At 37.5% G+C, this 16,264-nt stretch overlaps 1 protein-coding gene across 1 annotated transcript in view; it reads right to left on the bottom strand.

Moving 5' to 3' along the window:
- LOC131040427 (short-chain dehydrogenase/reductase GME11361) overlaps window positions 1-14,410 on the bottom strand; it is a 33,451-nt gene extending 19,041 nt beyond the window's left edge. The window contains exons 1-2 of the mRNA XM_057973328.2: window positions 13,830-14,410; window positions 13,567-13,726 (exon numbers count right to left, since the gene is read on the bottom strand). Of these exons, the coding sequence (XP_057829311.2) occupies window positions 13,567-13,726; window positions 13,830-14,196 (527 nt within the window). The 5' untranslated portion in view covers window positions 14,197-14,410. The remainder of the gene's footprint in view (window positions 1-13,566; window positions 13,727-13,829) is intronic.
- Window positions 14,411-16,264: the final 1,854 nt, after the last annotated feature.

Genomic DNA, 16,264 nt, shown 5'->3' with positions numbered 1-16,264 from the left:
TGAGGCAGTCAATTGTGCCAATTATATTCAAAATCGGATGCCTCATAAGGCATTGCAACATATGACTCCTGAGGAGGCTTGGACCCATGTCAAGCCTGATGTTTCTACATTCCAAGTTTTTGGTAGTGAGGCTTGGGCATTTATTCCTGATGCTCAGCGGAAAGCCATGGAGAGGAAAAGTTGACCACTCATATTTGTTGGCTACCGTGAGGATGTTAAGGCATACAGGTTGTTTGATCTTGATTCCAGAGAGGTCCTGTTTCGACGGGATGTCCAGTTTGATGAGCTCTATCCTCAGATGGATTCTCCATCGCCAGCTTCTCCCTCATTGCCTACTCCTTCCTCTTCATCTCTTGAGGATTACTTATCTCTTGAGGATGATGTAGATGATAATCCACCATCTCCACTGCCACCAGTTGCTCCATCTTTGCCGAGGTGGGCCCGTGATACTGTTGATGCAGCGGGTTCTTTGGCAGGTGATCCTTCAGATACTCGTCGCACTCGTGCTCAGACATCTGGTTCTAGTCTTTTGAGTCATGCCATTTCAGATGATCCTCAAAAATTTTCAGAGGCGACAAGACACCTTGAGTGGGATAGGGCCATGGATGAGGAGTATTCTTCTTTGATGAAGAATCATACTTGGGATCTCTGTCCTCTTCCTAAGGGAAGAAAGTTGGTTCGGTGCAAGTGGGTGTATCGTACCAAGTATGTTGTAGATGGTTCTATTGATAAGTATAAGGCATGTCTTGTTGCGAAGGGGTTTTCTCAGTTAGAGGGTATTGACTACTCTGAGACCTTTGCTCCTATCGCCAAGATGAATTCTATACACCTGGTACTTTCACTTGCAGCTTCACAGGGATGGACAATGTTTCAGATGGATGTGAAGAGTGCCTTCTTGCATGGAGACCTACATGAGGAGATCTATATGGAGCAGCCTCAGGGTTGTGCAGGACACTTCTTTGGTTTGTAGACTTCGACGTTCATTGTATGGTCTCAAACAAGCCCCTCGGGTTTGGTATGAGAAGATGGACTCTTTCTTGCTTTCCTCTCACTTCACATGTTGTCATTCCGATCACACTATGTATATTCAGCGTCAGGAGGGTGATCTTTTGATTCTTGTGCTATATGTCGATGATCTCATCCTTACAGGTAGCTCATCCTCCATGATTCAGAGTGTTCAGAGAGCTTTGATGGAGCAATTTGAGATGACAGATCTTGGTCTCTTGCACTTCTTTCTGGGTCTACAGGTTATTCAGTCTTCGGATGGGATTTCCATATTTCAGGAGAAGTATGCTCTTGATATGCTTCAGCGATTTGGCATGCTTGATTGCAAGTCTGCCCCCACTCCATTTCAGTCAGGTGTTGTTTTGTCTTCCACTTGCTCTACTCCTTTAGTAGACCCCACTTTATACAGGCAGTTGGTTGGCAGTTTGTTGTACGTGACACATTCTCGTCCTGATCTTTCCTTTGCGGTTGGCCTTGTCTCTCGGTTCTCCCATGATCCTCATGAGAGCCATTGGCAAGCAGCCAAACGTATTTTGAGGTACATTCGGGGCACCACTCATTATGGCATTCACTACACTTCAGGATCCCCTCACATCATTGGCTTCACTGACTCCGATTGGGTTGGTGATGTCAATGATCGGAAGTCTACTTCTGGCTTTGTTTTTTGCCTTGGTTCTGGTCCTATCACATGGTCTTGCAAGAAGCAATCTGCTATTGCATTATCATCTACAGAGGCTGAGTACCGAGTAGCAGTGTTAGCCAGTCAGGAGGTTTTATGGCTTCGGCAGTTGATGACAAAGTTTGGGTTTCCTCCAGATTATCCCACTACTCTTTGGTGTGACAATCAGAGTGCCATTCACATTTCTCGCAACCCAGTGGAGCATCAGTGGACAAAGCACATTGAAATCCACATGCACTTCATCAGGCAGTTGATTCAGGATGGTTCTCTCATCTTGGAGTACATTCCTACAGAGGAGCAGGTTGCAGACATCTTCACTAAACCTTTGGCATCTCCGCGCTATCTTCAGTTGCGCTCCATGCTTGGGGTGAAGGAAGTTGTCCTTGGGGGGTCTCAGTGAGGCCTTCCTTCCTTCATGTTTTCTTTTCAGCATGATTCTTTATCTCTTTTTGGAGAGGAGTTTTTTCCCACTGGGTTTTCTCCTTTACTCCACTTTATAGAGATTTTCTTGTATTCGAGTACCTGATCGGGCCTTGTTGCCGGGACCCTTTATTGCATTGTAGTTCCTTTGCTTTCTTCTACATTGTTTGTAGCTGCATTGTAGCTCATCTTAAGGGGGAGTGTTAGAGTAAAGTAATTAATTAACTTTACTCTCCTCTTAAGATTTCACTTTATGCATATATTAGTCATTTAATAATTAATATTTAATTATTAAATGCTCTCACCTTAGGGTTAGGTTTTCCTTTCGGTGTTGATCTCCTTTATAAGGGTTGATCTCTTGTATTATTGTCATATTCTTGATTCATTTTTCTCTGATAATAAATCTTTTCACTTTGTCAGAGCCAAAACTCTTGTTTCGTTCTCTCTCTTTCTCTATGATAGGTTTCTTGCATGCAAGTTTCTTTGGGTTCTGTGGATTTGTATTTCTCAAATCCTACATTGATCCCATTTGTGCACATCCCTAGGGACTCATATTACTTCTCAATTTTTCCATTCATTGTCTTGAGTCTAATCTAGGTGTACAAAATAAAACCAAGCCAATTTTATAGGGACAAAAGTGATCCTTGAACTTTACATTTTTTATTTTAAATTTTACGCCCTTCTTGAATCCATCCAGTTAGCCATAATGAGCCAACTTGATTGGAAAAACTATAAACTTGTGTGCTAATTTTTTTAGTTAAAGACAAGCGTTAGTTCATTTGAGAGAGATATGAATATCCCTCTTAGAGTTCTTATCCACGTTGCATAATCAAATAGGGAGATTAGTCTAGAGAATTAAATTATTTGTATCACAACTCTAAATAGCATATTGCATGACTACCTCTTGTGTTTGATCATTGTTCAATACCACTGACTTGGCAACAAGGGTTTGACCAAGGAGAGCAATCCTAGCCTAGAAAGCTCTTGACTGGTGTATATTAACACTACCATTTTTTTAACAAATTGTGAACTTTAAGCCACAAAAGTTATTAGTGATTTTTTTTCAAAACCATTTTTAATACATAATAAAGATCCACACAAAAGATTTAGACTCATGGGTGTAGTGGTATATTCCATAATTATGAAAGTAGAGTGAAGTAGAAGACAACATTTTGATTGAACCTAAAACCATTATATAACATCTTTTAATTTTATAGCTTATTAACAAATCTTTTGATAACATTTATTGTAGGCAAAATCTACATCAAACCTAAAATTAAATTTCTTTAGTTTTTTTTATATTTATTTAATAAACTTACCAAGCGAACTCATTATTTAAGGTTTATTATTTAATTGTTTGAATCAATTGCATTACCATATATTTATTTATGTATTATTTTTCTAGAGCACGTGTTGTGAGATTATGTTCCATGTTTTCTTCTACAAAACTTACTTTCATTGCTCAATCCATCTCATTGAAAGAATATGGCCATAAATAGGGTCTTCTCACAAAACGACGTGCTTATGTTTAAATTTTTCCTAAAGTATTTTAACCTCCACTCCTGAATCCCTAATGAATAGGGAATGGAAGCGAATAAGAGTGAGTTGTATCTGCCCACCCAACCCTGATTAAGGTGGAATGAATCATCGGAGTTAACTATCTCTCCCCAATAATAGTTTCATTCCATTCCACTACAAGTAGAGAAGCCCTACTATCTAGATTGCGGGTGGGAGGCCCCTTTTCCCTACCTATAGCCGTCGAAAAAGAGGCTACATGGTTGTCTCATTCCCATTGAATTATGACTCATTAGTAGTCACACCAAATATCAAAATATAAATAGGAAACTTGTACATCAAAAATATTTTCAAGCCCAAAAATAATTGCAAAAGTACATAAGACCTTACAAAATCAAAAGTACCTATAACCAACCTCCTACCAAATATTGACACAACAATTTAATTTCACCCTTGTATTTTTATTTTAATTTTCAATTGACTTGTTTTATCAAGTATGCATTATTTAGTTTTTCATTTTAAAGGTTAGAACCAAGTGGTTCTTTTGATGGTGACATGTTAGTTTTATATGTTTAACAATGTAATTTTTTAATTGTAAATATATTAGTTGATATTGATGTGAATTAAGTATGAGCAAGATAACATTTTGGTGCTCTATCAACACAAGAATGTCACTTAACTATACTAAATAAGGACATTAGGGGTAGGAGAACATTAGGGGCACAAAAGATTTCACATTATAGATGTGAATGATGGAACAAATTATAACTTGAGATTGCATAGTAGATACTAGAACCTCTAATGACAAAATATGTATGCAATCTAGTTGTGACATATGTCTACTATCCAACTATGACACATAGAAGTGAGATTCAAAATGCATGGGAAATAGATTAACCTATCTAATTACATTTCATGTCTATGATTTCTATGCAAATCTAGATTGTTCATATATCATGATTCACTAGGTATTTTATGTCTATAGTCTATCATGTATTCAATCTCAAGTATTAGATACCAAATGTTAATAAACTCTAGTCTATTTCCCTCTTGTCATTTACCATTTTTAGAAATCTAAGTTTGAGTGCATTTTGGATTAGAGAAGTTGAATACAAGTTGATTTATTCTAGTCTTGCATCCAACTTATCATTACTTTCACATGTAGTGTTTGACCATAGATCCCATGAGACTATAAGTTATCAACATTGTATTGGCTTAGATGCATGTGCATGTCCATCACCTTGCTTGTAGACTATTGTCATGCTATCTTGTTATTTGTCCAAATGTTGTGCTTGGAATACTAAGTGTGTCTTTTGTGGAGTTAAAACTACTAGTAAATCCTAAAAGGTTTAACCTTGGGCATCTTGCAAATCCCATCGTCCCTATGCATTATGGTTTATCAAGGCTTTCACATGTAGCAGTCAAAGTTTTAAAATAAAAAAGGCAATATGTATTTAGCGATCTCCAAATTCCTTGTGCAGCTCAATCACCAAGGTTTCATATATAATACCTTCAAAGTGCCTACAAACCTTGAAGGATTAAAAACTTGATTATACTTAAATAGATATCTTAAAAACTTCTATCTAAAGATGTTGAGAGATATCAATCTTAAGACACCTATCTAATTCAATCTCCTAGATTTAATATAGGTACCTCCAAATTAATGTCTTTCAAATAAATATATTTATGTTGTCTATGATAGTTATAAATCAATTGTAGGTATCCATAACATTTTTCTATTAATATTTGAGATAACAAACAAATTTAATTATTAAACATTGTATTATTCTATTTACTAAGTACATTGTTTATGTAGTTTTTCATGGCATAGTGTGCTGGTTAACATGTGATATCATTGTTATTGCCACCAAAATTCAAACCTCTACTAGGTTATTGTGCTCATAGATATTGTGTCTTTGTTAGGCCATTGTACTTGTAGGTTTTGCGCTCTTAGTGGACCATTGTGCCTGTGGGCTTGAAACATTCATATTAAAAAGTTGTTGATGTTAAAGTTTTCAACTTTATATTTTAAGTCATTCGCCTCATAGACTGTGTGTCCCAAAAGAATCACTAAGCTCGCAAATTTAGACTATTCATATTATCATATTATATTTATCCTAGGGATGAAATCCCTTATTTATAACCTCACTTAACCTAAACCAAACTAAATCCTCATTAGAAAAACAATATATATCTCTAAATATTCTATAATAAAATGTTCCTTACCTTAATCTAACTTATTCCATAGGTTCTTCAATGCCAATCAAAATACAATCACATATAGACACGAAGGGCCAAGTTACCCTATTATTTGTTATATAGTGTTTGTATGCTCCATCATCTCCTTTCAAATATTTAAGCATCCATCATCAAGTGTCATGTGTTATGTACCTGCATTACATTACTTACATTTTATATTCCTTCTATGTTCAAAGCATCTCTCAAAAAAACATTTTTCATGTATTAGGTGTGTTCCACTTCTTTTAACATTTAGGTTGGGTCCATCCCTACTTCCTCTAATTTGTAGCACTTTCATCTTTACTAGCAACCATCTGTATCTTTGACATCCCTTTTCACCAATGTTGAAGCCCAGCTAGTTTCGAATCCTAGAGAAGTGGGACAAGTAAACAATCTAAAGAAGATTCATTGTGTGAAAGGAACAGATAATGGGGAACAAGAAGCTAGATAAAAGGAATAGGAGGTATTAAGACAACAAAGAATATTGTGCTTCTTTCAAATAGGCTTGGTCTTCTTTTAGAAGATTAAGACAGAGGAAAAGAATTTCAAAGGGCAGTCACATGGAAAAGTATATAACCTGGGAAAAGAAGGAAAGCGGGAGGGTAAAGAGATAAGGATTTAGTTGGACAAGGCATCTGTTGGCATTGTGTTGTCATTGATGTCAACCAGTATAGAAGGACAACCGATATGGGAGTATTGTTGACATGCAGTCATTGATGTCAACTAGTGTTGCAGGTCACCGGTAGGGAAAAAGATGTCATTCATATGAGTGACCACTTGAGTCACCGGTAAACAAGTCAGTGTTTGACTTGTTACCGGTATAGCCTATCACCGATAAGGAAAGGATGTCAACTAGTAAGAGTTGTGTTGACAGTGAGTAGTTGCCAACTGGCAAGGTTATGACTAGTGTACAAGTAGAGTGGGCAAGATGTTGAGCTCTTGTTTGTGATGAAGAGGCAGAATGTTACCTAAATCACATCAACATAGGAGGAGAAGAATGTACAGGTCACCGATATGTTGTGTGGATGCAAAACAACAGGACTCCTACCAGATAAAGATGCAGTCACCATGTGAAGAGATGACTAACAGTGAATGTGCCCACACCGGATCACATGTGCATGTTTGAAGATATGTTGCACAAACAGGGAAGCCACATGAGTGCATTGCAGGATGCAGATGGCAAGGACTCACTTCCATCGGTAAGTAGAGCTTATCTCCTATTATGCATAGTGTGCATCATAGTTTTGTGAGATAAGGAAGGAGAGGTAAAGGAAGATGTTTGAAGGCTCATGCCAGATCTATCGGTGAATCAAAAGAATGCCTCAAGTGCATGAAATCAGGGATATGCACTGGACTGACAGAGAATGCATGATGAGCTGTCGGGACAGATGAAGAGTGATGGGTTTGTCACTTTGACAAATCGGTTCAGATGTGGTCTGGGCTGATGGAGAAGAAGGCAAGGTTGAGCAGCTGCAGACAAAGGACAATTGTCGGATTGAAGATGGAGTCAGTTGAAGGTTGATGGCATGGTGACGTTAATGGTTTTACCGGTAAGCATGTACACTGGTAATGCAACAAGGTGCAGATGCAGAAAACTCCCATATGATGAAGATGTGCATAAGGTAGGATTAGCAAGAGTGTTGAGTGGTTGAGTGTTCCACTGGAAGAGAAGCAAAGTGCAAGGTTGATGACAGATCGGTTAAGGGTTTAATCGACAGGGTTAGCAAGCTGGTAGATGAACTCGATAATGGAGTTGGTCGGTGATCCAATCCATACCAACACAAAGGTGGATGTTGACACAATTGCCAAATGGAGATGAAGTGGCATGCATACACAGGTTGGTGTGTTGAGTCGGTGAAGTGTCAGGTGGCGAGGTAGATGGTGACAAGTCAACTTTTATGTCGACTGCGAGATTCACGGGATGCACTACAGAGGTTTGCGGCTCGAGGTCAGGAGGACAATAGAGATCCAACCTAGACTGATTGAGGAGATCAAGGCAGGTGAAGGAAACTGAAAAATCAACCTTGGTGATCGACTAAGAAATCAGCCAATAGATCAAAAGCAAATTGCCAAAAATAGAAGGCGTGATCAGAAAGGCACAACAATGGCAGTATTGATTGATGAGTTACAGTTCATCAATCCAGGTGATTAGATCGGATGAGATCTGATTGGATTTGGTTTGCCTCGAGGTCAATGAGGAAACCCTAACCGCTCTAATTTGAATTGGTTTTTAGAGGGAAAACCAGGTTATAAATACGCAAGCCAAAATCGTTGAAGAGTGTCGCTGGATGAGAGAGTGTTGTTGCATGCAAAGAAAAATCAATCAAGTGCTCATCAAGAAGAAGAAGAAGAAGAAGAAGGAGGAGGAGGAGAAGGAGGAGGAGGAGGAGGAGGAAAGGGGAGGAGAAGGAGAAGGAGAAGGAGAAGGGTTCAACTAGTATCAGTGAAGCAACCGACATCAGTGAAGCAATCGACAGTGACCATACCAGCAAAGAAGAAGTGAAGGAGACTACAGAGAAGGCAGGCATAGAACCATCAAGGAGGAGGAGGAGAAGGAGAAGGAGAAGAGTTCAACTAGTATTAGTGAAGCAACCAACATCAGTGAAGCAACCGACAGTGACCATACCAGCAAAGAAGAAGTGAAGGAGACTGCAGAGAAGGCAGGCATAGAACCGATGGAGTGCAGTACCGATGGAGAGCAGCAGCAGAAGAAGAAGAAGAAGAAGAAGAAGAAGAAGAAGAAGAAGAAGAAGAAGAAGAAGAAGAAGAAGAAGAAGAAGAAGAAGAGGTTGAAGTGTTCAACTAGTATCAGTGGAAGAAGAAGAAGAAGAGGTTGAAGTGTTCAACTAGTATCAGTGAAGCAACCAACATCAATGAAGCAACTAGTATCAGTGAAGCAACCGACATTAGTGAAGCAACTGACAGTGACCATACCAGCAAAGAAGAAGTGAAGGAGACTGTAGAGAAGGCAAGCATAGAACCGATGGAGTGCAGTACCGATGGAGAGCAACAATGTAGCAAAGAGAAGAGAGAATCGGTAAAGTGTAGAACTGGTAGACAGTAGAACCGAAAAAGAGTATAACCGACAGAGAAGGGGAAGAGGCTAAACAGACATGAATGCAGCAAAGAGGAAGGTTGCAGCAGTGTGAGGGTTAGCAGAGAACCGACAGTGAACTGGATAGAAGAACCAATAGAAAGATTTGAAGAAGAGTTACAAAATCCATTGGTAACAAGAAGATAACTTTGGTATCAAAATATGTTTTTGTACTCACTGAGTTGGAGCTCAATGCAGGGGTTGTAGCTCCTTGGGTTGGTGCCCTAAAATCAGGGGTTGGTGCCCTAAATTAAGGGTTGGTGCTCCTTGGGTCGGTGCCCTAAATATTGTAATCAGAGATTCATTGTGAGGTTGGATTGGAGCAGTAGACTCCAGCAGCATTTCTCACCGAGGTTTTTCCCATCTTGGGTTTTCCTCGTATATGCTAGTGTTATGGGATGTCCTTTTATGTGTGAGTGCATTTATGATTAGTCTCCCTTCTAACTGGTAAGTTTGCATTCAGTTAGAACTATTAACCAGTATACTCACATAGGATAGCAAAAGGGAAAATTTTGAGAACCACTGATTCACCCCCCTCTTAGTGGTGCATTGTGTCTAACAACATCTTCATAAATGCAACCCATTTTCTTTTTGTCAATTGTGTCTTTATATGCCACTAACTGTAGGCCTCATAGGATTTCTCTATATAAGATTCAGTTCAATTCCAGATCTAGCTTGGATAGGGAAGTTGAGTCGCTTTGGGCAATTCCAAAATAATTTAAATCCAATATAAAATTTAATGTGGCAAAGGAATAATAATAAAATCAAATAAGACACAGCATAGACACAACTGCCACTGCCAAAACAACCAAAGAGATATGTGGCGGAATCTTTTGTAAAGCATACACATGGAATGTGTATATAATTGTTGGTTTTCAACCAAACTTTACATAGCAAAATCTGTGATTTCAAGAATAGATAGAGAATTATATTCTTCTAAATTTGGGATCTTGTAGAGAACTGAGAACTATCATCTCCACCAAAAAATTATACCTCTATAATCTCAATGAACAATACATAAATTACAATCATGGTCTACAAGAGCTATGATAAGAGATGTAATTGAAGAAGTGGAAAATGAGAGACTAGCCCTACATCTTCTAGTCATGACTGTGTGGAATCAAGTATCTATAATGGAGGGCATTTACACATGAATCAAGGTGGTTAGGGTTTTTTCAATAATAAAATATTTATTATTTCTTAAGAAATTAAAAATAATAGATTATTCATGAAAATAAGGTGGGCGTTAAAAAGGCACATGCTTAAAGTCTAACTAGGATGAAGATTCAATCAAAAGAAAATGAAAATGGTCTACACAAGGCCAAAGCATGAACATCAAACATAAAAAGTTAGTAAACAACAAGAGCAACACTAATAAGAGGGGGATCACGGTCATATGGTTTACTCTAAACATCAATAGGGATGGAATTTTCTTTAGTAGACTATAAGCACAAATAAGAGGAACTCTAGAAAAAAAAACTTTTTGTCTAGCCAAGAGCATTGTGTGCAAGAGAAGAGGCAGAAAATATATGAGGAGGTTGAAATCACCCACAAGCTTCATAATCCCTAGGGCCTTGAGAATGAGATCATTGAGACTGAGATCCTCAAACTCTTTTGGTAGATTGATTGTGATCACACCTATGCCCATGAGGTAGAGAAGAGTCAAGAATTGGAAAACTATTAATCATGTAAAGTGCATTATCCCAATGATTTAAGAGCTCCTACAAATAGACAACTTCAGGTGCAACCTTACTTACACCTAGATTTCTCTAAGGACATTATAAAAAATCATAGCTTTAGTGTAGAGAAAAAAGTGAACATCATCTAAACAAATTGAAAAGAGAGCTAAGTTTCCATATTTCTAAATACTAAAAATTATCATCCTAAAAGCTTGTCAAATATGGGGAAATTTAAATGGCGAGACAAATCTAATCATTAAGAAAAACCATATGTCATGAGAAGGTCAAACCAAAAGCACTCGAATAAATCATATATTCAAATCCAAGCTTCTTAAACTTTGGTGTAAAATAAAAAATGATGCTTAAGAATATCAACCTATCCACATAAAGGACAATAGGGGTTAAGAAACCCCAAATGAGACAAATAAGAGTCAAGCAAAAGAACTTGGTAGAGAATGCACCATGCAAAATTAGTGAATTTAGACTCAAGAATGACTACATAATTAGTCTCGACTTGTCAATGTCAAGTGCCTTAAATGAAGATTGGAGGAAGAATAAAAATAACAATGATAGTTTAACTAATTCACCATTAGGAGAGAGGCATAAGACACAAGTAGCCCTTATAGGGTTTGCATCTTTAAAATTGTGCTTCAAGTTACTATTTACAATCTTTCCACTAAGTCTTGAAGGACCTAACTCTTTTTTGAACCATATGGGGAGGGATAGCATCAATAATAGTCTAGGTCGTCTGTTGATCTTGATTGGAAAACCAAAATTTAGTTTGGCCTTTGGCCAAGATAGAAAATTGTCAACTCTATCAAGAAGATTTGGTAGAATTTTTATTCTTCTATTAAAAAAATTCAAAGCATGAACTCAAGGGGATTTAGAAAGAGGATGGTCTTGATTGCATAAAACCAGAGACTGCCAAATGGAATATTTACTAATTGGGAGGCCACTTTAGAAGTCATTACTAGCGGGCAATGAAGCCCCTTGGATTATAACTTGACTTCCATTATTAGTTAGATGAAAGGATATCAGTGCTAGACCTCCCCCAACAAAAACATCAATATAGCAAGTCATGTAAACTTGTTATGATCAATCTATTTTCAACATTCTCCCTAGGGATTGATGTACTCCCATGTCTTCAAAATGCTCATAATAACTAATGTTCCTTGTATCCATGCAAGGCCCCTCATGGTAAGGAGGAGTAGGTACTCCTAATGAAGTGCAATGTTTGATTAGATTTTTAAGCAATTGTTCCCTTCTAAAGCCTCAATAACCCATTTAGCACAAAGAGTGGACAAATTGAGAGTAATCCTAAACCACCAACATCATCATGGAGACAACAAAATTTCGAAGCAATGTGATGAAATTATTTATTCCTTTCAATAGAGGCATAAATAAAATCCCCAAGAAACTTCTTATTTTGTAAATAAGAGGCTTTAGAAGGGACCTAACAAGAGAAGTAATATACATGAGTAGTGACCAAAAATTTAAAGCACACCTAGAATTTACCAACCAAAGAAAGAGTCTTAGTGATCCAATAGCTTAACTTTTTGCAATTCTAGTAAAGACAACTTGTAATAAGATAGTAGGTAAAGCCTAAAAGGAATTACACAAAATTGAAAAAAAAACCTAGTGATTAATCAATTTCCAACTAAAAGAGTCTATCCGACTAGCTTTAAGAAGAAAGGACCATTTGTCATATTAGATATTTTTCCATTAAATACTTGAACTAGAGATCTAGTAGAATATATCAAGGCTAGGAAGGCCAATTTTATATTTTCTTTATTCACAAGAAGAGAGAGAAATTAATCATAAACAAAATTACCATTCACCATCCAGTTAGATGAATTTGGTAAGGCTTGTAAGACTTTTGAGAGATATCAAATCATATTTAGAGTAGTCTACATCACTATTTCATTAATAAAAACAACACTCTAGACATACTATGCATTTTCATGTCTTTTGTGCTTTCAAATCTTCTAAAAAAAATTTGAGATTAGCAATATTAACCTTGGCATCCTATGAGCATGCATCATAGTTTTAATATTTTAATAGTGAGTTATTGTTTTGTGTGTCTCTACGAATAATGGGAGGGGAACTTCATTGTTGCAGATAAGGAGAACATTTTTTGTAATTAAATGTTATTTTATAGGCACTTGAAATATTCTTTGCAAGGTGGTGTTAGTGGGAAAGCTTAATTTGCCCAATGGCAATACCTTAAGAAGCATCTATGACATTGTAAGAGGTGTAAGAAAGTATTTTTGACTGCGAGTAAGAAGTGGGTAGCCTTTTTTGGACATAAGATATTTGTATTGTCTTCTAATGTACTATTTTTTGTATTCTAATGAAGTTGGATGCTCAAGTGCATGCGAAAAGCCTTGAAGCTTCTAAAATGATGTGTAACTTTCAAATGCAAGTCATGAGGTATCTTTTACATGTAGACTACTTGACTCATGGTTTGAGTCCATTGAAAACCATTTATGTTTTTTTGTAATACTTTTGTCTATATATTAGAGTTTAGACTAGGAGGACGAAAAAGTTGTTTTGCAAGTTGTAAAAGAAATGAATTGCTCCAAAAATTCAAAAGGAGAAATATTTATATATCTTTTTTAAGGATTAATACAAACCTTGAGTGTGGAGTTTTTTTTTCTTATATATATAGTGTAATAGTTTGCATCTCTTGTAAGATCATTTCCTTTCATCCATGATTTATCACTATTATTTATTGTGATGTTTTGAGTTTGCAACATACTTTCACATTATACCATGTTTCTATACAAATGGCAATAGGATTTGAAAGTTCACGCAATCAAAATAAAAAATTTATAATAACAGTACCGTGGAAACTTCATACTACAAAAATCCCCTGCAACTTTTACAAATTGATAGGTAAGAAAATGCATGTTTGTTCTGGTTTAAATTGTACTAACCTGAGACTATCAGATAAACAATGAAGGGCAGCTTTGGATGCAGCGTAAGCACCAGCCCAGGGATTGCAAACCAACACTGACACGCTTCCAATGTTAACTATCTTCCCCTTCCTCCTCGATGCCATGTGAGGCACGACAGCCTTTATCACCTGCATCGTACCTTCCAAACAACCAAAAACATTCAATTAAATTACTCCTGTTTGAAGACAACAGGTACCAACCATCTAAAATAACATAATAATTGGACAGAAAAGGACTTATACCAAAAACATTGGTGTTGAAAGTTGATTGCAAAAGTTCCATGGGCAGCTCAGCAAGGGGACCAACACTGTGCACGCCTGCATTGTTGACAAGTATATCTATGCGCCCATACATGTCCATGACAGTTCGTACTGCCTCTTCAATGCTTGTCTCGGATAGAACATCCAGCTGCACTGTGTGGAGGGCCACCTGAGCATTGGTGCGGAGGGCTTCCAGGGAGGAAAAGGACCGGGCGGTGGCCACTACTTGGCATTTCATATGGGCAAATTCCATTGCCATGGCGTGCCCGATCCCTCCGGGCGTGCACCCTGTTACCAATACTACTTCCTTCCCTGCCCCTGCCCCTGCACCTGTCTCTGTCTCTGCCATTTGCCTGTTCTCTTTTCTTGGGCAGTTAATTCATAACAGAGTTGTCTATTCTGCTTTTGTTTTCTACTCTGCCCTGGAAAGGCCATAACTCATCTGGGTTGTTGTAAGTACCGACGGGCATGGTATGCAGGATTCGACGGTTTTATTTTTAATTGAATGTGAAACGATGTGTTCTGGCGTATTATGGTTTTAGAAATATTATTTAGCTTGTTTGGTTATCTCGTATGGTCCTACTCAGCAGGCCTGCCTTGATCCTACTCACCATAGAATGCCGGCGCATTGAACACAACGTGCCGGCTCTTTGTACTCTTCTTCCTTATAATTATTGGTTTAGATGTAGCTATGTAGAGAACCGTTCCACGTGTAATGCATCCCACAGAGGCAAATGCTTCTTCAAGAAACATATGTTGAAGAGGTTTTAAAGGTGAAATATTAGGTAGGCCTACTTAAATACATAATTGATTCAAGAGTAATGTTTTAATGGGCTCATTTCATTATTTCATTTCCACTTTTTATATAAATTTCTTTTTCTCTTTCTTTTTCCTTTTCTTCTATCTCAATGTCTCTTTGACTTCTTCATGCCATTTGATTTCTCTATTGATTTCTCTATCTTTTTTTTCCATTTGTGTCTCTTATCTCCATCTCTCTCTTACTCAATCTTCTTCTCTATTATCCTCTCTTTATGAGTTTCCCCCTCTATATATTTATCTCTCTTCCTCTCTTTTTAATCTCCACCTTTTTATATATCTTGTCTCCTATATCTCTCTATTTATTTTTAAATCTCACTCTTCTCACCCTCCCCCTTAAGCTTGCCCTACCACTCCATCCCATCTTCTAACAAGTCATTATCACTACTCAAGGTAAAGCTCTAGGCCCCTACACAGTTCCGAGGACAAGTTGGGGTAGGAGCACCCAAGGCACCATCAAGCCTCTATGAGGCAAATTATGAGTCTTTTGTGTTTTGAAGGTTGAGAGTTGTAAATAAGGTCTTTTAAGACCATATGTGATGTAACAAGGTCATTGAGACCATTGGATGTCAGGTTAAGTCCTAGTAGGGTCATATTGTTGATATTGCTCAAGAATTGTCAAAATTATCATTTTGTGGCAAATATGTCTTAATAGGGTCATAAATGGTTGTAGATGATTATTTTGGTCAATTTAGGTCCATTTTGATATGAAAAAGTGATTAGGATTGAGTTTTGAGTCATATTGGGCTTTTTGAGCAAAAGTTGCATTAGCATTTTTTACACTTTTGTGTTAAATCATGCTCCCCAATGGCTGACTGATTTGAAAAGTGGTTAGAATTAGTTGGGATTATGTCAAAAAAATGCTTTAAATATGTTGCCCCTTGGTCGAGGCATGGTGGTTGGTGTTTTGTATGGTGGAAATCCAATCAATAAACTCTGATTTCTGCATTTTTCTCACGTTTTTCTCCAAAACAGTCAATTTGTACGGAGTTCTACGGATCCGCATGACCTGCACATGACATTTTTGGAAAGAGGGATGAGATACCTTTCATTTGGCTTTGGTTTGGGTTCATTTCATTGAGTTTTGAGTGAGATGTTGATTTTTTTGTAAAAACAATCCAAAAACCCTCCTTATCTAGGGCTTGGACACAAAAATTGTAATAACTCCCATGTCCACTGTGGGAAAATTCTGATTTTTGGTGGAATGTTAGTTTTTTGTATGTACTTTCATATTCGTTTGGTTGCAAGGCAGAATGAGGAGTTGGCAAGGGGTTATTTGATGCCTTAGGCTTGTCATCTCTATGTGATAGGCTTAGGAAAGTGACTTAAGGCTACAATAAGTGGAATAGCATAAGAAATTGACCCCTTGGATGCCTAAATATGATGGAAAGGGACTTGTAGAGGTTGAATACAAGTGTTGGTTCTCTGAGTTGGATAATGGGGTGGTCATTGGAGTGGAACTTGTGTGGGGAAAGATTGTTTGTGAAGCCTAAACAATAAGTGGAATAGCATAAGAAATTGACCCCTTGGATGCCTAAATATGATGGAAAGGGACTTGTAGAGGTTGAATACAAGTGTTGGTTCTCTGAGTTGGATAATGG

This window comes from Cryptomeria japonica, chromosome 10 (genome assembly GCF_030272615.1).
Source record: "Cryptomeria japonica chromosome 10, Sugi_1.0, whole genome shotgun sequence".
Classification (NCBI taxonomy): domain Eukaryota; kingdom Viridiplantae; phylum Streptophyta; class Pinopsida; order Cupressales; family Cupressaceae; genus Cryptomeria; species Cryptomeria japonica.
This window is presented reverse-complemented; position numbering and strand designations above follow the sequence as displayed.